The 22,291-nt window shown below is 42.8% G+C and overlaps 1 protein-coding gene across 2 annotated transcripts in view; it reads left to right on the top strand.

The window, feature by feature from the left end:
* LOC109898563 (serine/threonine-protein kinase WNK4) overlaps positions 1-22,291 on the top strand; it is an 87,474-nt gene that overhangs the window by 16,342 nt on the left and 48,841 nt on the right. Inside the window, exon 1 of one of the 2 annotated variants that reach the window (XM_031827531.1) lies at positions 3,799-4,939. The exons of the other annotated variant lie outside the window; for it this stretch is intronic. Coding sequence (XP_031683391.1) covers positions 4,325-4,939 — 615 coding nt within the window. The 5' untranslated portion in view covers positions 3,799-4,324. Of the gene's footprint in view, positions 1-3,798; positions 4,940-22,291 lie in introns of those variants that run through there. 2 annotated transcript variants of the gene reach the window in all.

The following is a 22,291-nucleotide window of genomic DNA, read 5'->3' as shown; positions in this document are numbered from 1 at the left end:
TGTCATTACATACTCTAACAAGAGTAAGGAACATATGTCCTTCAGTTACCACATGGGTAGGTTAGGTGGGAATTTCATAGTATTGCTGTCACATACTCAGTTTTATTGGAGTGTTGGTGACCTACAGTCGGAGGCGAGGCAAGGATAGGGAGCCATTATGAGTATTGGGACACAGCGTTGGACACCTTATCGGCTGCATTTAGACAGTCAGCCCAATTATGATATTTTTTTTCACTGATTGGTATTTTGACCAATCACATCAGATTTTTTTCTTATCAGAGCTGATCTAATTGGTCAAAAGACCAATTAGATCACCTCTGAAAAAGATCTGGTGAGAAAAGAGCTGATGAATACCAGTTAGTGGAAAAAATATTGGAATTGGCCAGGGATAATATAGGGTATGTGCATATTGATGGTCATTAGCATCCAAGGAAAGGAGGCCTCTCTTAAAAAGCCCACTCACTTTGAATGTATTTATCCCTCTTCTGTCTGAAAGAGCCCTAGCTTTTACACTTGCATACAGGCCCTGCTTGAGAAATTGTATGACCGGCGTGCTACTTGTCCATGTTTATTGAGTATGTTAACAACCTGGCAATATTCATCCAATGTCTTGTTTACAACTGGATTATTGTGTTATTACTAGGCTACATATTATCATCCCACCTAAGTGCACACTTTAATATTCTGTTCACACTCAACAGTTCACATTGCTTTCCAACTGGTGAGCTTCCCTCTGTGTATGTTGGAATACACTTTCACAGTCAGGCATTTATGAGGATTGCTAAAGCCCTTGGAAAAGTTGCAAAAGCCACTAAGCTTTTAATGTCATATCATATCAATTTCCTTGACCTTCAAAAAAATAGGACCTCTGTTTATTATTCCCCTGTCAAGGCCCAGCCTCCATCCTCTTGCCCTGTGTCGGCTAAAGCAGAAAAGAACAGAGCGTATTGCACTGCCCGCCTCATGACGGGGAGATAAACAAACCATACAGCAGCAGACAGAGAAGGGAGGAAGACTTTTTAGCTGGAATCGCGCTGCGATTAGCATGTTGTCTACCGTGTGACCCATTTCCATGCTGTTTCATGGGGATTTCTGTGCTACTCTTCTTTTCTGGAAAGATGACTCTGCAGAAGCTCTCATCAAACATGAGTGATTAGCATTCGTGGGTGGCCGTCTGCTGCCATAGGAGCAATGTGTTCCTGCAGATAAGCTCCCCCTCTGACTGCTCCTCTCCCCTCTCTGTGAAGCTCATGTGACAGGTGGGGGATGGCTAGTTTAAGTCTCCTGGCAGTGGTTGTGAGGGCTATATCAGGTGCTGGGACTTGAGCTATCTATCTCCACGGTGCAAGCTCTTACACACACACACACACACACAGGCGTACACACACACACTCATGAGGAGGGGATAAACAAAGAGTCCCTGGCCCTCTGTCTGTCTGTCTGTCGGTCTGTTTGTGTTTTACAGAGGTAGGCTGAGCACCTTCATCAGTGTCTGTGTCAGGGATTGTAAGCATATGGCAACACACACCGGTCTACCCAGGAATCAAAGCCATAGCACATGCTCTCACTGGCTGGGGAGACAGTGACTGGAACTTCCCTGGCTGGAATCCTTAGTATGAGGGGAATGGGGTCAGTATATCGCACAAGTCAACAGTAAGGTGTGTGTGTGTGTGGCACTCAGCTAATGTGACCTGAAATCACTTGGCCACACAACGCTAAGCCGCTCCTTCCACTTCGTCCCGGAAACCTGCTAAGATGAGGCCTCGGTCCTTGTCAGGGTGCTCACGTTAACCCTGGAATGGCCTGACACGCTAAACCTGGAATGGAGGAAATGTGTGTGTCTGTGGTGGAGAGTAATTGATGACGATAATGTACCTACTGGGTGTGTTTTACATATCTATTCTTAATCGTTGATTGATATGCTACTACTGTGTTATATCACAAGTAACTGATGAGAATTTGTGAGATGTGTCAAACAGACATGAATAAACACCCTTTCCTATAACCACTATGCTATTACCCTTCCTTGACTAAATCTGTACACAACCCAACCCCCCTATTACTGAGTTCATCATCAGACAAAAATACTTGACTGATGAGGACACGGTTGTAAACCTATTTTATAAGACAGTGAAACCTCTTTCAGCTTATCTGTATTGCTTTTGTCTCTGTGATTTAATTTCCTATTGAAGAGATTAGGTAGGTATAGCCTAGATTTAGATGGTCAGCTGTCTTTGTCTTTGGCTTAATCCAGACTTCTTGATGAAGCCTATTTCTACAGTGCCAGGATTTACAGGCTGCCAGGCGATTTTAGTCTGTTGCAACTTGACGTTAAGATGGATTCATTCGTTTTGCTGTAGTCGTTATCTCCATTTGTATCCTACCCACTATTTCAACAGTGCAACATTATGTAATATTGCTAAAGATAATCACCACAGTCAACACCACAGATAAGTGGATAGCTCCTGTCCTGGGAGCAATTACCTCAGTAAAACAGTTATTATTATTATTATTATTAATAAGTTAATATACGTTTTGATGACTCTTGTCCTCTGTTATCGTAATAATTACCTTACAGTAGACATACAGTATAGCACGATATACAGGATAGTAAATCCAACATTCTAAACCAAAAGCTGGCATCTAAAGCCTTGGCACATTGCCAGAATGCATTCATATCACACTTGGACCAAGATTCTTGTGACTTATTAGGCTACCTTGAATAGTAAGTTTGCAAGTACTACTGTACAGTATGTTTAGGCTACTACACACCACAAACGAACAGCTTTCTAATTTCAAAGTAAACTTCATTAGAATGTTTTATTTTTTAGCAAATGTTAACTAAGAAAATATATACTGAACAAAAATATAAACGCAGCACGCAACAATTTCAAAGATTTTACTGCGTTACAGTTCATATGAAGAAAACAGCCAATTTAAATGAATGAATTAGACCCTAATCATGGATTTCACATGACTGGCAATACAGATATGCATCCGTTGGTCACAGATCTCTTAAAAGAAAGGGCCTCGCAATGGGCCTCAGGATCTCATCACAGCATTTCTGTGCATTCAAATTGACATTGATAAAATGCAATTGTGTTCGTTGTCCGTAACTTATGCCTGCCCATAACATAACCCCACCACCACCATGGGGAACTCTGTTCACAACGTTGACGTCAGCAAACTGCTCTCCCACATGACGCCATACACATGGTCTGCGGTTGTGAGGCCGGTTGGACGTACTAACAAATTCTCTAAAACAATGTTGGAGGCGGCTTATGGTAGAGAAATGAAAATGTAATTATCTGGCAACAGCTTTGGTGGACATTCCTGCAGGCAGCATACCAATTGCACGCTCCCTCAACTTGAGACAACTGCACATTTCAGGGTGGCCTTTTATTGTCCCCAGCACAAGGTGCACCTGTGTAATGAGCATACTGTTCAATCAGCTTGTTGATATGCCACACCTGTCAGGTGGTTAGATTATTTTAACAAAGGAGAATTGCTCACTAACATGGATGTAAACACATTTGTGTACAAAATATGAGAAATAAGCTTTTTGTGGAATGGAAAATAAACGTTTTGCGTGTATGGAAACTTTCTGGTATCTTTTATTTCAGCTCATGAAACATGGGACCGACACTTCACATGTTACGTTTATATTTTTGTTCAGTGTACATTCAAGGGAACTATATCTTCTCAACCTATAATAGTCTATGGTTGCAGGCAAAATACAGATCCGAAATGTGTTTTGGGGGGTGGAGCTCATTGAGCGTTCACTGTGCGCTCGAGCAGTTGATACAGCGTTAATCCACATTGGGAGCGGACAGTTTGAAGACGTGCGACCAGAGACACGGTTTGAGGAATACTAGCATTAATGGCATTTATTTTTCGTCTGTCTATGAGCAAGACCACGACCAAGTAAATTATATTTGGCGGATTTAAACAAGCACTTTTTACTAGGGAGAACTCGAACGACCTTCATTCAGGTTGAGGTGAAGAGACTTGTGGGCACACTTGTTGATTTTTGTTTGTTTGTATTATTAGCCAATAGCCTATAGTTGAATTGAACATACAAATCGAATGTATAAGCCAAATATGTAGGCACCTTTTATATGTAGCCTATACTTATTTGTTTCATTTGGATTTTTGTAGCTTTTTGGTAGTTTTTATTTTTCGAAATAATTCACATTCCCTGCAACCTATGATGTTCCCTTTTCCAGTTTATGTTTTTAAATAGCCTTCGTTCGGATTTGCAGATCCACTAGTTGGGACACAAGACCCACCTATTGCATTTCGCGGCAAAACTCATAAAACAGACATGTCACAGCTTGAGGTCGACATGGCCGGACTGGGTTTCTCCAAATTACCTGCTGGGTTCGACGCCAACTCCTGCTTCCCTGGCCGAATACCACCAAGGCGCAGGAGACACTCGGCAAACTCCAGGAGAAACTCGTACAGGTTGAGCAAAATAAATACATTGGATTTGGAGCCTGAAGTTTACGATGATGCCCCTCTCTCCAAAACTCACTCCTGGTCTGCTGATGATATTTTAGCCGAAACAGCGGCAGAGGAGAAAAAAGTGGACTCATCAGTACCAGCCTCACCTGTCTCAAGCCCGGGAACGAGTACGTGCTCACCTCCTGGTACCCAAGCATCAGACCCCAAACCACCACAGCCCAACTCGCAAGCACAGGGCACAAGTTCAGATTCCGAGGAAGAAATCACTGACAAAAAGGTCATTTTATCTCGAGCTCCATTTGAAAGCAAACGGGAGCAAGAGGAAAAGGATGAAATTGAAACCAAAGCTGTAGCGACGTCACCTGATGGAAGGTTCCTCAAATTCAACATTGAAATTGGGAGAGGGTCGTTCAAGACGGTGTACAAAGGCCTGGATACGGAGACAACAGTAGAAGTGGCATGGTGTGAGCTACAGGTAAATAATTAATCAGCTATGTTTTTTCAGCTATGTTTTGTGTACAGATGGGGAAAACTCAAAATAACACACATCATTACCTTAAAATCTCATTTGGGCCACCGCAAAAACAAAGTTTACAAAGGCTTTGGCTCCGCCAAGCAAAGTTCTCTCTAAATTGTGGGTACCATGTGTGCTGTCTCGCTTAATTAGCTGGATGCTCTACTATATGCGACAATGCCATCAAATGAAATCCCAAGTTCAAGAACATTGGTAAACTGAGACAGTAGAAAACATAAAAAGAAGGACAAATGAAAAAAATACATCTGCTCATTTCACTTCTTTATTGTCATGCCTTCATCAGATCAAGAAGTGTGCCAAATCCATAGTTCTTTTATACAAGTGTTTAGGTGATAATTACAATTGCCCACACCTTCTCGACATTATCAGCCACTCAGATAAGATGCCATACATGACTTCATTTATAATCTCTGTGCTATTTTGGTTTAGGCCTATCAGTTTTTGTCTGCTGTTATTGAGAACCTGTCAATCATACAAATAGCCCTATAAAGGACACCGCGTTTCCACACATGGGTGTCTTACATACAGTGGGTTTTGATCAGAGGCACTTGCTCTTGAAAATGCTTCGCTCCAGTGCATCGCTTCGCTTGAAATTTGCATGAAGTAGAGGAGAGCAAAAATGTTTATACCACTCTGCTAGCAGAGTTCTCGCTGCTCACCTTCCCACAATCCCCTGCACAATTCTCTGAGTACCCTCGTTGAAAATTAATGGGGGTGGAACTTCTGCTGAATTCGTTGTTGGTGAAAACAGCAGGAGAAGTTCCACCCCATACATTTTCAACGAGTACACACAGAGAAATGGGATTGTGGGAAGGAGAGCGGCGAGAACCTTGCTAGTCGTGCGGAAGAAAACGTTGAGTTGTGCTCTACTTTATGCAAATTTCAAGCGAAGCGAAGTGTTGGAGCGAAGTGTTGGAGCGAAACGTTGGAGCGCAGCATTGTTAAGAGGAGGCGTTAACTCTGGTCAAAACCCAGTGCTAGGTGGTTACAATTTCAGAGGCCAAAAAACTAACTGTTACTGACGGCAAATAAACAATCTATAACTCCTCGTCTGCATTGTATAATGTGTGAGTATCTGTACTTCTCCAAACCGGCACCTATAACTCGAGAGTGGTAGGAAGCGTGGTTGCGAGCTGTCTACCACAGCAGACTTATCAAGTGATTGTGTCTTTCAAACCACTTGATAGTTGACAATTACAGACAGAATACTTTGATTCAGTCAGTGTGTTCCCAGTTGGTAGGAAACAGTTGCCCCACTTAGTTTTCATATGCAGATCACCTGCAGCCAGACATAATGTGCACTACATTTGCCTGCACAAGGAAGCTGCCATCAGTTGAGGCTTCAGGAGTTGTGTAGTAAGGAAATGTTATGTCCGATAATCGAAAACAAACATTGTATGATTTGAGTTGCAATTTAAACAGTTATCCACAACTGAGTATCAACACTGACGTTGAAGCAATTGAAAAATGGCAAAATCTGTTATAGGCCTATTTTCAACTGGGAAGCATATTATAAGTGTCTTTACTTACTTTAACCCCTTCATGAAGGGCATTGTGCTGTCACTGTTAATGCATATAAAGCCTATGACAAGGGGTGAGGTTGGAATGTTTTTCTATCATTGTTTTGCTGAATGCACACTAACAATTGACACAAGGGATTTTAGTCCAGACCAGATGGGGGGTGAGAATGGTCTTAATGATCGTAAAATGCTTGCATTGTCTTAATGATCGTTTCTCGCAAATTGTCACAATCCCCATGACAAGTGGTATCCTAGCAGCTGTCCTATGACCAGTAAGTGTGGGCAATGGGGTAAAGTGGGAGGTTTGTGGGGGTACATTACACATTTTGAGAAATACAGATGAAACACAGCAAAAATTAAAACAAAGTCTACCCTCAACAGAACAGACTTGGTTTGCTTCTATGAAATCCCCTCCTTGCGCCACTTTCCATGGCCATATACAATCTGTATCTCTTGGACTTTTTCTCTCGGTCTTATCTCTGTGCACTGATTGAACTTCATGCTGTATGTGCTCGTGTAAGAGTAACTCAGTGCATGATATAGAGAAGATATCTGGTTTACCTATCCATGGCAAGGCTTGCTTGCATGTTAAAGCCTTCACTAATCAATCAAAACCTTTAGACACTCATTAAAATGACTAGATATTGCTTGGGAGATCTTCTTCTCAAGAACACACACTCATACAGCTGTGTTTCATTTTTCAAAATGTCAAGATGTCAGTGGGAATCAGACCCATATATTTTGCAGTACACGTCAAGTTCGTATACATTTTCAAACCCCCGAGCTGACAAGGTACAAATCTGTCGTTCTGCCCCTGAACAGGCAGTTAACCCACTGTTCCTAGGCCGTCATTGAAAATAAGAATTTGTTCTTAACTGACTTGCCTAGTTAAATAAAGGTAAAATAAAATAAATCAAATTTACATTGACGGCCTACCCCGGACGATACTGGGCCAATTGCGCACCACCCTATGAGACTCCCAATCACGGCTGGTTATGATACAGCCTGGAATTGAACCAGGGTCTGTAGTGATGCCTTAGACCACTGCACCACTTGGGAACCTTATTGAGTGACCTTTTACAATGACCAATGATTCCTAGATACCGTTTCCATGTACTGTAATGAGGAAAAGAGTACATTCTGTAATCTATCTATGTGTGACCTCGTAGTGTGAAAGCTGAACCTTGTGGTGGTGCTTGGGACAGAGAGATTAGTGGTAGTGTGACACTCAGGGCCTGACTGTCATCTTGCCTGGCCATTTCTCTTTTCATTGAGAACCACTGGCACCAGCCAGCACTCAACCAGAGCTGCTTCTCACACTCAAATTTGAGCAATACTAGTTTAGAACAGATACACAGCAAGCAACTTGTTATTACATGTATTTGTAAAATTTGCAACACAGTCATTCATTCACAGAAATGCTTATTACTGAGACTGACTGCCTGGCCTCCCGTTTATCTTCTAACACCTGCCACTTGCCCAAGATCAAGATTACTCACACCAAAGTGACAATCATTCATTTTCAAGTTTCAAGTTTTTGTCACGTGCACAAGTACAGTAAAATGCCTTTCTTGCAAACACAAAACTAATATCAGCATAGCTGTGCCCAGGAGTTCTACCACCCTAGAAGACAGATTTAATATATTTATGTTTCACTTGAAAATTATTATGGTAAAGCAATCAGTGTTCAGGACAGATCCACCATCTTTAAAATGCCTTTAACTCATCTTAATCTCACCCAATGTCCCTCAGCAGAGCCTCCGCTGACAGCTTGCAGAGAGTTGTTTATAGCAGCAGCAGACTCCCTGGCCAGGCAGCAGCCATTGTAACAGGAGCCACCCCCCAACCCTCCAGGGGGCAGCTGGGAAGCTGGAGGGAATAGCAGGGACCAGGAGGTGTCATTCTAAAACAAGCCACATGATACAGTACAGGGGAGTGAAAGACGGCAGAGACTGGTGTATCTTTATGAAACAGGTTTTGTGCACTGAAAGACAGTTGGTTGTGCTGCACTGACCTGTTGATTGTCGAAGTTCGTTGGCTACAGGGTTTCCAAGCAGGATGAGCAAGGTGCAGGGAGTCAGTGAACTCGGTTGAACAACCTCTTCAGAAATCAATCAAATTTCAATCAAATACATTTTATAAAGCCCTTTCTACATCAGCAGTTGTCACAAAGTGCTATACAGATACTCAGCCTAAAACCCCAAAGAGCAAGCAATGCAGATGTAGGAGGAAAAACACCCTAGAAAGGCAGGAACCTAGGAAGAAATCTAGAGGAACCAGGCTCCTAGGAGTGGCCAGTCCTCTTCTGTCTGTGTCAGGTGGAGATTATAAGAGCACATGGAAATTAAGGCCAGATTGTTCTTCAAGACGTTAAAATGTTCATAGATGACCACCAGGGTCAAATAATAACCACAGTCGTTATAGAAGGTGAAGCAGTTCAACACCTCAGGAGTAAATGTCAGTTGGCTTTTCATAGCCGAGCATTCAGAGGTCGAGACAACAGGTCCGAGAGAGAGAGAGTCGAAACAGCAGGGTCGGGGCGAATTAGCATGTCTGGTGAAACTGGTCAGGGTTTGATAGTGGCAGCACAACCAGGTGGTTTGGGGACAGGGACAGGTAGTCCGGATGCATGGTCCTAGGGCGCATAGAGAGAGATCAAAGTTCCGAGAGAGTTCTTCTGACTCGTTGGCCTTAAACAAATCACACTGTGCATAATTACAAGAGCTCTCTCTCACCCTCTCTTGGGAGTCCTGTAATGGCCCTTGAGTTTCTACCTCCAGAGTAACTAACAACATGAGTAAACCAGAACAACAACCTGCACAGGCTATGTATAGTGTGTGTGGTGTTCTTCTTTATCTGTCCTGTGTTTGTTGGGCTTTTCTGTTCTCCTTTGTTTGCTGTACACTTCACACACTGGGAAGTTCAAGGAGAAGCCCTGCATTGTGGAATGTCACCACAAGATTGATTGTAGCAACACCTGGGTTAGGGTTGTGTTGTTGTTGTGTTTTGGGGGAAGTGAGGGGGTCAAGAACACGAGGCCTGCCATGAATATGTTCTATGTTGTTGTGATGCATTTGATTTGTCATAGCAGTTGTTTATGATTCCCAATGACATCTGTTATATAAGTATTAAGACAGCGCTGGCCTTCTGACCGAGGCTTTAGGTCAAGTGTTGACATGTCCCCTTATGAGGTATGATTACATACAAAATAGACCAATGCTTATTTAGGCAACACTGCCTAGAAATATAAAAAACGTATCTCTTTGATTTTTCCTTTCTTTGTCTTCTCTGTGCACTTATTGAACTTTATGCTGTCTGTTCCTATGTAAGAGTAACTCAGTGCATGATATAGAGAAGATATCTGGTTTACCTATCCATGGCAAGGCTTGCTTGCATGTTAAAGCCTTCACCAATCAATCAAAACCTTTAGACACTCATTAAAATGACACAGTTAAAGAAGACTAGATATAGCTTGGGAGATCTTGTTCTCAAGAACACACACTCATACAGCTGTGTTTCCTTTTTCAAAATGTCAAGATGTCAGTGGGAATCAGACCCATGGGGAGAGAGAAAGAGAGGCCGCTTATACAAAGTATGAGCTGAAATAACTGAACCCTCCCTTACCCCACCTCTAGAAGAAAACAAGGAGGGCTTTCAGGCCAGAACTGACATTAGCTGTAAAAGCATTTGCCATACTAAACATGAGACTAGGATTTACAAACCCCAGACTGAGGCCAGGACTCCATTGAATTGTCTCTCAGTCCCTCCGTCACTTGAAGCGTATTCCTGTGCCACACTAAGTGACAAGAGACTTGGTGACTAGTCTGGAACTTCCCTGGCTGGTAGCCCCTAATAATGAGCGTCCTTTACCCCTATATATTTCCCAAACAAAGATGTATTTTCCCTCCCTTGGTGTTACTGTTCTCCAGGGGACACATTCTTCTGCTGCTCCAGCTGGAACCTTTTTTTCCCCGTCAGCCTTTTCCACTTCAGAATGTCGCTCTTAACGCCTGTGGAGTGATTGAGCTAATCCGACTTTCCCTCTTCATTTATTTTACCCACAATACCCAGTTTGATTATCCCTGATAAATTGCTGGTGGTCTCTACAAGGGTTACCATGGTGACGGTGGTCTGCTCTGACCCCCCACTTATCCCTAAACGTGTGTAAGTGAGACAAACACTGCCGTACTCATGGGCCTTCAGCGCAGCTAATGAGACTGCCCAAGGCTACCGGTAGTGATGCCACCGTGGCCACTGCTGACTACGTGGCTCTGATCAAGGATAACACCGACTGGCTGAGTGACTCAGCCTCTCAGCAGGCTTGCCCCCACACCCCCTGTCCATTCATTACCATGCAGTTTAGGGCTCATAATGTTTCATTGCCTTCACTGAGTGTGAAGGAAAACGGAGGGGAGCACTGCACACACTCAAGCAGCACTACATCCATTTGGCTCTGGTTCATAAGCCGTGCTAACAGTGAAATAAAGCAAACACCATTTAATTAAAACTGGCTATATTTATGGGTCAACTGGTTTAATGGGAGTGCTGGCCAATATGTCCAGATGACTTGAATGGAGCCTGCTAGCAGGAAAGCCAATCATCTCTCCTTCACCTGGGGCAGATTCAGTTTGCACAATGTTACATAAAACCGTTGCCATGGAGGTAGAAATTGATTATAAATGCAGATAACTTCTATGATATCTATCATGCAGTGCTCTTAGTACTGAAAATAGTCCTCATTCATCTCAGACTGCTTGATTGGTCGTGGCTGGGTTAGGGGTGGGAGGTGGGGCAAAGGAGGTGGGAACTAGCTTTATCTTTATGTGATGTCTGTGTTTTATGTACGTGTTGACGACAGTCCCCCCTTACACAAGACATTCTCTGTTACGTTTTGGAAAATGGGGCTTGGACGCCAGTTCTCATGGGGAACGATAATGGACACTGATCCTGTCCGATCGAACTCATCCAACACATCTCATAAATACAGTGCCTTCAGAAAGTATTCAGACCCCTTGACTTTTTCCACATTTTATTTCGTTACAGCCTTTTTAAATCCTCAGCAATCTACACACAGTACCTCATAATAACAAAATGAAAACAGGTTTTTAGAAATTTTAGCAAATTGATTCAATATAAAAACCAGAAATTTACATTATTTACATCAGTATTCAGACCCTTTGCTATGAGACTCAAAATTGATCTCAAGTGCATCCTGTTTCCATTGATCATCCTTGAGATGTTTCTACAACTTGATTGTAGTCCATCTGTGGTAAATTCAATTGATTTGACATGATTTGGAAAGGCACACAACTGTCTATAAAAGGTCCCACAGTTGACAGTGCATGTCAGCAAAACCTAGCCATGAGGTCAAAGAAATTGTCCGTAGAACTCAGAGAGAGGATTGTATCTAGGCACAGATCTGGGGATGGGTACCAAAATATTTCTGCAGCATTGAATGGTCCCCAAGAACACAGTGGCATCCATCATTCTTAAATGGAAGAAGTTAGGAACCACCAAAACTCTTCCTAGAGCTAGCCGCCCGGCCAAACTGGACCTCAGACTGGGGCGAAGGTTCACCTTCCAACAGGACAACGACCCAGAGCACACAGTCAAGACAACGCAGGAGTGGCTTTGGGACAAGTCTCTGAATGTCCTTGAGTGGCCCACCCAGAGCCCAGACTTGAACCCGATCGAACATCTCTGGAGAGACCTGAAAGTAGCTGTGCAGCAACGTTCCCCATCCAACCCGACAGAGCTTGAGAGGATCTGCAGAGAAGAATGGGAGAAACTCCCCAAATACAGGTGTGCCAAGCTTGTAGCGTCATACACAAGAAGACTCGAGGCTGTAGTCGCTGCCAAAGGTGCTTCAACAAAGTACTGAATAAAGTGTCTGAATACCTATATTTTTTTATAAATGAGCAAAATGTATATAAACCTGTTTTTCTTTGTCAGTATGGGTTATTATGTGTAGATTGATGAGGGAAAAAATAACTATTTAGTCCATTTTAGAATAAGGCTGTAACGTAACAAAATGTGGAAAAGGTCAAGGGGGCTGAATACTTTACTAAGGCATTGTACCATGTTTTTTTGTTACAAAGAAATGGTTAACTATAGATAAAATGCAGTAGTTGGTGGACAGCAAGTTGCCTTAAAGCGACCTCGTCACATCTCTCTTGTGTAATTCAAACTCAGCATTGCACCACTCCTGTCCCTCCCATGCCTCGGGTTGGTCTCTCTCAGAATCCCTGAAATGGCCCTTGAGGAGGGGTGGGTGAAACCTCCATAGTAACTAACCCTAAACCTGATTGAACCATAACAACGATGTGCCCAGGCCATGTATAGTTTGTGTGTGTGTGTGTGGTGTCCTTCTTTTTCTGTCGTGTGTTTGTTGGCCTTTCTGTTCTTCTTTGTTTGCTGTACACTTCACACACTGGGAGTTTCAAGGAGAAGCCCTGCATTGTGGAATGTCACCACAAGATTGATTGTAGCAACACCTGGGTTAGGGTTGTGTTGTTGTTGTGTTTTGGGGGAGGTGAGGGGGTCAAGAACACGAGGCCTGCCATGAATATGTTCTATGTTGTTGTGATGCATTTGATTTTGTCATGGCAGTTGTTTATGATTCCCAATGACATACGTTATATAAGTATTAAGACAGCGCTGGCCTTTTGACCGAGGCTTTAGGTCAAGTGTTGACATGTCCCCTTATAAGGTATGATCACATCAGAAATAGACCAATGCTTATTTAGGCAACACTACCTTTTGTTGATTATACAGTGCCTTGCAAAAGTATTCATATTCCCCATTTTTTCACATTTTATTGTGTTGTGGGATTGAAATGGATTTAATTGTAACTTTTTGTCAACATCCTACACAAAATACTTGAATGTCAAAGTGGAAGATTATTATTATTTATTTTTTAAGATGAATAGAAATATAGTTGTTGCATAAGTGTTCAGTCAATACATGTTAGAAACCCCTTTGGTAGTGACTACAGCTGCGAGTCTTCTTCGAGCTTTACACATCTGGATTGTGCAATATTAACCCATTATTCTTTCCAGAATTCTTCAAGCTCTGTCAAGATGTTGGTGATTATGGCTAGACAGCAATTTTCAATTTTCTTGCCATAGATTTTCAAGCAGATTTAAGTCTAAACTGTAACTTGGCCTTGTGTTGTAGATTATTGATCTGCTGAAAGGTGAATTGGTCTCCCAATGTCTGGTGTAAAGCAGACTGAAGTATGTTTTCCTCTAGGATTTTGGCTGTGCTTAGCTTCATCCCTTTTTTTTTTTTTTTATCCTGAAAAACTCCCCGGTATTTGCGGATGTCAAGCATAGCCATACCACGAAGTAGCCACCACGATGCTTAAAAATGAGGTAGTTACTCAGTGATGTGTTCTGTTGGATTTTGCTACAAACATAAGTCTTTGCTTTTAGGCCAAAAAGCATATTAATTTGCAATGTTTTTCCAGTGTTAGTTTAGTGCCTTGTTGCATGTTTTAGAATATTCCTGTTCTGTTTATTTTCTGTCATTATTGTTGAGTAACTTTTAATTTTTATTTGTTGACTGAGAACACATTATTCTCATTTTACAGTAACAACCTGAGGAATAGTTAGAGTGGAGAGAGATGAATGAGCCAATTGAAGCCGGGGATGATTGGTTGACTGTGTTGGTATGAGGGCCAGAATGGCAATTTAGCCAGGACACCAGGGTTAACACCCCTACTCTTACAATAAGGGCCATGGGACCTTTAGTGACCACAGAGAGTCAGGACACCCATTTAACATCCCATCTGAAAGACAACACCCTACACAAGGCAATATCCCCAATCACTGTCTTGATGCATTGGGATATGTTTTTAGACCAGATGAAAGGTCTCCCATTCAGGACCAACCCTGCTTAGCTTCAGAAGCAATCCAGCAGTGGGATGCATGGTGGTATGCTGCAATGTTGATTCATCTTCAGTTTTCTCTTATCACCTTCAGCTTTCTCTTATCACACCCATTGAACTCAGTAACTGTTTTAAAATCACCAATGGCCTCATGGTAATGTCCCTGAGCAGTTTAATTATTTTCCTGCAGTTCAGTTCAGAAGGACGACTGTATTTTTCGTGTGTCTGGGTTGGGTGGTTTAATACATAATCTAAAGCATAGTTATTAACTTGATCATGCTTAAAGAGACATCAATGTTTGATTTGTTATTGTTAACCATCAATCACAGCCAACAAGTGCTCAGCATATGTGGGAACTCCTTCAAGACTGTTGGAAAAGCATTCCAGGTGAAGCTGGTTGAGAGAATGCTAAGAGTGTGCAAAGTTGTTATCAAGGCAAAGGGTGGCTACTTTGAAGAATCTCAAATTGTAAAAAAAAAAAAAAGGTTACTACATGATTCCATGTGCGTTATTTCATAGTTTTGATGTCTTCAGTACTATTCTACAATGTAGAGAATAGTAGAAAATAAAGAAAAACCCTTGAATGAGTAGGTGTGTCCAATTCCACTTTGTAACAAAATAAAATAAATACAAGAAAGAAATACAAGGGGTATGAATATTTTGTAAGGCACTGTAGAGGCATGAATGGGTTTTTGTAGTATTTCTTTATAAACTCGTGTAGAAAACATCAACCCCCTTAGGGTACCTCCCATATTGGTCTCTTAAACCTTGAACCAGGCGTCCCGTCAACACGTATCCATTACGTAGAAGAAGAGCAACAGTGCCCCAGCTCTGCACTTTTCCTTTTGTTGTCTGACTCCTTTTGGCAGCTCATTTTAGAAAGAGAGGGTCCAGATTGTCTAGCCCAGCTGCTTTTGTAGGGAATTCTGATTTTGCAACTCTTCCAGAACATCAGCTATCTGGATTTGGGTGAAGGAGAAGCGGGGGGTGGGGCAAGTTGCTGCGGGGGGGTGCAGAGCTGTTGGCCGGGGTAGGAGTAGCCAGGTGGAAAGCATGGCCAGCCGTAGAAAAATGAAATGTTCAATTATCGTAGATTTATCGGTGGTGACAGTATTTCCTAGCCTCAGTGCAGTGGGCAGCTGGGAGGAGGTGCTCTTAGTCTCCATGGACTTTACAGTGTCTCAAAAACTTTTTGGGAATCAGTGCTACAGGATGCAAATATATGTTTCAAAAAGCTAGCCTTAGCTTTCCTAACTGACTGTGTATATTGGTTCCTGACTTCCCTGAACAGTTGCATATTGCAGGGGCTATTCGATGCTAAAGCAGTACGCCATGGGATGTTTTTGTGCTGGTCAAGGGCAGTCAAGTCTGGAGTGAACCACGGGCTATTTCTGTTCTTAGTTCACATTTTTTTTGAATGGGGTTTACTTATTTAAGAACAACCAGGCATCCTCTACTGACGGGATGAGGTCAGTATCCTTCCAGGATACCTGGGCCAGGTCGATTAGAAAGGCCTGCTCGCTGAAGTGTTTTAGGGAGCGTTTGACAGTGATGAGGGGTGATCGTTTGACCGCGGGCCCCTTACGGACGCAGGCAATGAGGCAGTGATCGCTGAGATCCTGGTTGAAGACAGCAGAGGTGTATTTAGAGGGCAAGTTGGTCAGGATGATATCTATGAGGGTGCCCATGTTTACTGATATAGGGTTGTACCGGGTAGGTTCCTTGATAATTTGTGTGAGATTGAAGGCAATCTAGTTTAGGACAGCCGGGGTGCTAAACATATCCCAGTTTAGGTCACCTAACAGTACGAACTCTGAAGATAGATGGGGGGCAATCAATTCACATATGGTGTCCAGGGCACAGCTGGGGGCTGAAGGGAGTCTATAACAAACAACAATAGTGAGAGACAATTTCTGGAAAGGTGGATTTTTAAAAGTAGAAGCTTGAACTGTTTGGGCACAGACCTGGATAGTATGACAGAACTCTGCAGGCTATCTCTGCAGTAGATCGCAACTCCGCCCCCTTTGGCAGTTCTATCTTGATGGAAAATGTTGTAGATTGAGATGGGATTTCAGAATTTGTGGTGGCCTTCCTAAGCCAGGATTCAGACACGGCTAGTACATCAGGGTTGGCAGAGAGTGCTAAAGCAGTGAATAAAACAAATTTAGGGAGAAGGCTTCTGATGTTAACATGCATGAAACCAAGGATTTTACGGTTACAGAAGTCAACAAATGAGGGCGCCTGGGGAATAGGTGTGATGCTGGGGGCTACAGGGCCAAGGTTAACCTCCACATCACCAGAGGAACAGAGGAGGATTAGAATAAAGGTATGGCTAAAGGCTATAAGAACTGGTCGTCTAGTGCGTTGGGAACAGAGAATAAAAGGGGCAGATTTCTGGGCGTGGTAGAATAGATTCAGGGCATAATGTACAGACAAGGGTATGGTAGGATGTGAGTACAGTGGGGGTAAACCTAGGCATTGTCGTGTCTTTGGCTATGCCGGATTAATTGATATGACATGCTATTCTATAAAATAATTTCTCCATAATTAATATCACCTGATTGAGCTAATCATTTAAATGTAATTAACTAGAGAGTCGGGCACCACAAAATAATATTTATAGAGCTGTTATCTTCTGAATAAACTCTTAAAGAACTAGTAATATTTTACATCAATAGCAGTCATTATTAATCATCACCTTAATTCAGTCTCATCTGAAAGTTGTAAAGTCTTGGTTATCTGCAAGAACCCTGGCTAACAATTTGAATCAGCAATACAAAATTGGGTTTAATAATTGATTTACTAAATACCTAACTAATCACACAGAATTACACATACATACACATAATTAAATCATAACTTGATTACAAATTACGTCATAAAGGAAAACGTCCTTAGCGGGCGGAACAGATATGACAGCTTGTTACACAAAAGAAAAGGGCTGGGTTTCAGTGAAAGAGCGGGAAGACTGAGGAACAAAGGGAAGAAGCTGTGCTATCGTAAATACAGTATCTTATGCATTCTAAATTACCGCCCATTTGGAAAAGGAAAATGCAATAAATATTTACTCTGAGCTGCGCTTCGGTAGTTTGGTGGTAGATGGAAGGCCATGTTGCCCAACCAAGTCCTTTGAAGAATGTCTCTGGTGGTCAATTGGATACGTTGTAGTAACGTCGTTGTGTGGTAGACGGGATACTCTGTCTATTCCTTCCTAACCTGCATTTGCAGCTGCGGTTGCTAACTCAACGGCTAGGAGATATCACTTCTGTAGTGAATAAGAGTTCAATGTTCATACCATACGCAACCAAAGCTCACGCTGATGTTGGCTTCGTTCTGTAGTTATTATCTGAACCATTCTGACATAGGACCGTCGTCCTACATCCCCGGAACAGGAAGTTCTATTGTCGTCAAGGCTTTATATAGGAAGGGAGAAAAGGGGTGTGTTTCATAGTTTACAACCTCTATCTCTTCCTGTGGGCGGGCCACTGAGTGAGCAGCCCTATCTTATGAAAACCCACATCTCACATTTTAGAAGTTAAAATCACATTTCATCCCCTCACAAATAATTTAATATTCAAACATTTCAATTGAACAACAATTCCATATGAATCTGATAAATCTGATGTGTAGACTTTCCACTGTAGAGTTTGTCATCTTATCATTGATGAGAATGTCTCAGATGACAACCGAACTGACATCATATTCATTAAGTACCACCGAATATGTTCCATTGGTCGGATTACCAGAATATAGTTAATTTCCCCCCACCTTCTGACATTCGCAGAATCTCTATGTTAACCAAGGGTTTTGCAAATGTAACCTCAGTAGGGTAGAGAGAGGAAAAAGGGGGGAAGAGGTATTTATGACTGTCATAAACCTACCCCCAGGCCAAAGTCATGACAGCATTGAGTGACGATGAGAGAGCTTGCATCTTTGGAGACACCAGCGAAGCCAGGTGAGGTCTCCCCATGTGTGGAGTGTGTGACAAAAGTTGAGCTGGAATTGGGGCTCTACAGTGAAATAAAACGATAACCAACCGAAACAGCAGAAGACAAGGCATATTGACATTAGAGAGAGTCATGTGTAGCTGAGTGATCATAGGGTCCAATGAGCAGCAATAGGTGAGCCCGGGAGCCGTTCGGTAGTCGCTACTATGCTAGGCGAGCGGGAGACACGGCGTTCAGAAAGCTAGCAGGCCGGGGCTAGCTGAAGGGTCTTCGGTGACAACGCAATGGAAAAGCCTATTGAAACCACATCGGATGATTACGTCTGCAGACCAGTCGTGGTGGATCGGTGGGGCTCCGTGTCGGAAATAAAGGGTCCAGGCAAAAGAGGTATTGTATCCCACAAATTAGCGGGTATACCTCTTCGGCTAGCCTGGAGATGGGCCTAGCTCGAGGCTAACTGGTGCTTGCCTCGGGACAGAGGCATTAGCCAGTGATAGCCACTCGATTGCAGCTAGCTAGCTGCGATAATCCGGTGTAATGGACCAGTGCTTGCGGCACTGGGCATCACTTTTTCCCTCCTTTCATATTCTTACAGAGCAGCATGGATCAGAGGAAAGCTTTTTTCAGGCAGTGGAAACTAAGCGCTTGCTGAAACCCTTTAAACACTGTTCAAACACAGAGTATATAACCTGTCACAGTGTGTTTCACGACTCGTGAAATGTGCAACTCAGCATTCATTGTATGTATTGCACCCTTCAACATGGCTCTTCCTTTTCTCAGGACTCTTCTTATCTAACTACCAGTAGAGAGAGCTAGATAGAGACTGAGAAATAGCCAGATAAACGTGAGGTGTGAAGGAGAGAGAGAGCAGAGTTTAATAATTTTAACTGAACTTAGAAGTCCCTGAGTGTCTTTTTTAATCACCTCAGCTTCGCTATGAATGACGATTGGGTTCTGAAAGCCTCCATTCCCATAGCTGCGATTTCCATGGTTCCCTTAAGAGATTTCACCTGTTCCTTAAACAAACAGTGAACAACTGCCATGATTCAAGAGCTGCGTTAGCAGACCAGAGAGAGAGAGAGAGAGAACTTCCACAAAGCTGTGAGTGATCTGAGAGACAGGGCAAGAAGGGCATTCTAAGCAAGCTCGTCCTGGGGCTCTGTTCACAAACACACCCCACAGAGCCCCAGGACAGCAACACAATTAGACCCAACCAAATCATGAGAAAACAAAAAGATAATTACTTGACACATTGGAAAGAATTAACAAAAAAACTGAGCAAACTAGTTTGCTATCTGGCCCTAAACCGAGAGTACACAGTGGCAGAATACCTGACCACTGTGACTGACCCAAACTTAAGGAAAGCTTTGACTATGTACAGATTCAGTGACCATAGCCTTGCTATTGAGAAAGGCTGCCTTAGGCAGACCTGGCTCTCAAGAGAAGACCGGCTATATGCACACTTCCCACAAAATGAGGTGGAAACTGAGCTGCACTTCCTAACCTCCTGCCCAATGTTTGACCATATTAGAGACACATCAGATTACACATGTCCACAAAGAATTTGAAAACAAACCCGATTTTGATAAACTCCCATATCTACTGGGTGAAATAACATAGTGTGCTATCACTGCAGCAAGATTTGTGACCTGTTGCCACAAGAAAAGGTCAACCAACTCACTCACTCACTCACTCACTCACTCACTCACTCTGAACGAGGCAGTTAACCCACCGTTTCTAGGCCGTCATTGAAAATAAGAAATGGGTCACTTTACTTCTTATCATTCAGAGCTCCTCTATCTGTGAATGACCCGGGGTCATAGTTCCACAACTCATACCAACTCATACCAACTGCTGAGTATTTTATTCTATAGTTCTAACCTTTACTTTCCAAGTGAACTGCATTAAAGGTGTCACAAAGTGTATAATGAAATAATAATTTAATTGTCGTTGAGCTTTGTTTTGCGCTATTAAAAGAGTGGGCATGGTTTTGCAGTTCTACTAGCATGTAGTGTTCTTTACTTGAGCAGAATGTTGGTTCTTGCCAGTTGCCATCACCTGTATATGTAATGACTCATTAAACCTCCCAGTTTCACATTCAACACACCTGGACATTTTATCACAAACACCTATGAGCTGTCATGACGTTTACAATGATGTTTACAAACAACAGAATATCTCAAACTTCATTCATATTCATGATTCACTCCAAATACAGGCCTGAAAGGCCCATTGTTTTTAGCATGGAAGCGCGCCTGAAATATGCCCATTGTTTACTTCAGTGTAATGTAAAGAAACAGCTGTTTGTGAGATTGGGATTTGGTCCACGCTCAGCATTATTAACCTATTAAACCATGTGACTGTCCCGGCAGAAGCCCAATATACAATTAAGAGTGTACTTATTTCCTGGTTACACACACACACACACACACACACACACACACACACACACACACACACACACACACACACACACACACACACACACACACACACACACACACACACACACACACACACACAGATTGCCACTGTAGAGAAAGCTTGAAAGCAGAGACACTCAGAGACTGACACACAGGGCCGGCTCTAGCCTTTTAGGGGCCTTAAGTGAGATTTGGTCCCCCCGCCCCCCCTTTTTTAAGTGAATTTCCTGCAATTGTACATATTTTACCATTGGGCAGAGATTTCTTTGCAATTTTATGACAAATTTCATCCAATTTGACTCATTTTGCCATGGGACAGAGATAAATAAATTGCAGTTTTACAGCTAATTTCTTGCAATTCTACACATTTTGCCAGGACTTATGCCATGTTGATAATATCTGAGTGAAAGTGACTAACAAAATCAATAGGGCCCCAAGGTACATGCCCTGCGTGGGATTTGGGTGCCTCCTGCCCTGCGTGCCTCCTGCCCTGCGTGCCTCCTGCCCTGCGTGCCTCCTGCCCTGCGTGCCTCATGCCCTGCGTGCCTGGTCGATATTTGGCCATGATTAATACAATTTTAGATGACTGGCTATAATTTACCAATCAAGGAATTGTTAACTGACATGGCTAATTGACTGACTGTCAAGTGACTGAAAAATAGCTGATCCACAACCAAATATCGAACTTATGCCTTGTATATTCTGCTATTCTAACTCTCAACAATAAGTTGAGACCCCAAATGAGATCCTAAGAAATGTTTTATGATGTATGTGTATGTTGGGGGCCCCCTAGTGGCTTGAAGCCCAAAGCGACCGCTTATGTTGCTAATGCCTGGAGCCGGCTCTGCTGACACCTCATACACATCCTCTGTTTCATATCATCATGCTCCATTACTCATTGACAGGACAGGACGGATAGACTGCACCGTTACCACTGCAGGTGTTGTTCCTGTTGCACTTGTGGATCTGTTTGGATGCAAATATCCATCTGAGGGTATTTCTGTTTGATTTATGGTAGCGGAAGGAAGTCTAATGCGACAGTTGCCAAGAAATAACTCCTAGTGAATCCAAATCCTAGGAACTAATGGCTTTTTTATATTAGCTGTGAGTGTTATCAGCTTAGCCAAGCTGCTTTATCAAGCCACGGCTCTTATATTTAGGGTCTGCAGTGCATATACAAACTGCCCAGGACCGTCATGCGCAATCGTGGATAAATGTATTTTGTCCCTGTAAGGACCTGGGTGTAGCTGGTGCAGAGGAGTCAGACGCAGGAGAGCAGAGATGAGTAACACAAGGAACTTTACTCAAAATAGAAAGCCAGTGACGTCGACCACCGAACGCCGCCCGAACAAGGAGAGGGACTGACTTCGGCGGAAGTCATGACAGTCTCCCCGGGACCAAACGCGATCACGACACGCAGGTTAAAATATCAAAACAAACTCTGAACCAATTACATTCATTTGTGGACAGGTCGAAAAGCATTTAACATTTATGGCAATTTAGCTAGCTAGCTT

Source organism: Oncorhynchus kisutch, linkage group LG6 (assembly GCF_002021735.2).
Source record: "Oncorhynchus kisutch isolate 150728-3 linkage group LG6, Okis_V2, whole genome shotgun sequence".
In the NCBI taxonomy this organism is placed as follows: Eukaryota; Metazoa; Chordata; class Actinopteri; order Salmoniformes; family Salmonidae; genus Oncorhynchus; species Oncorhynchus kisutch.
This window is presented reverse-complemented; position numbering and strand designations above follow the sequence as displayed.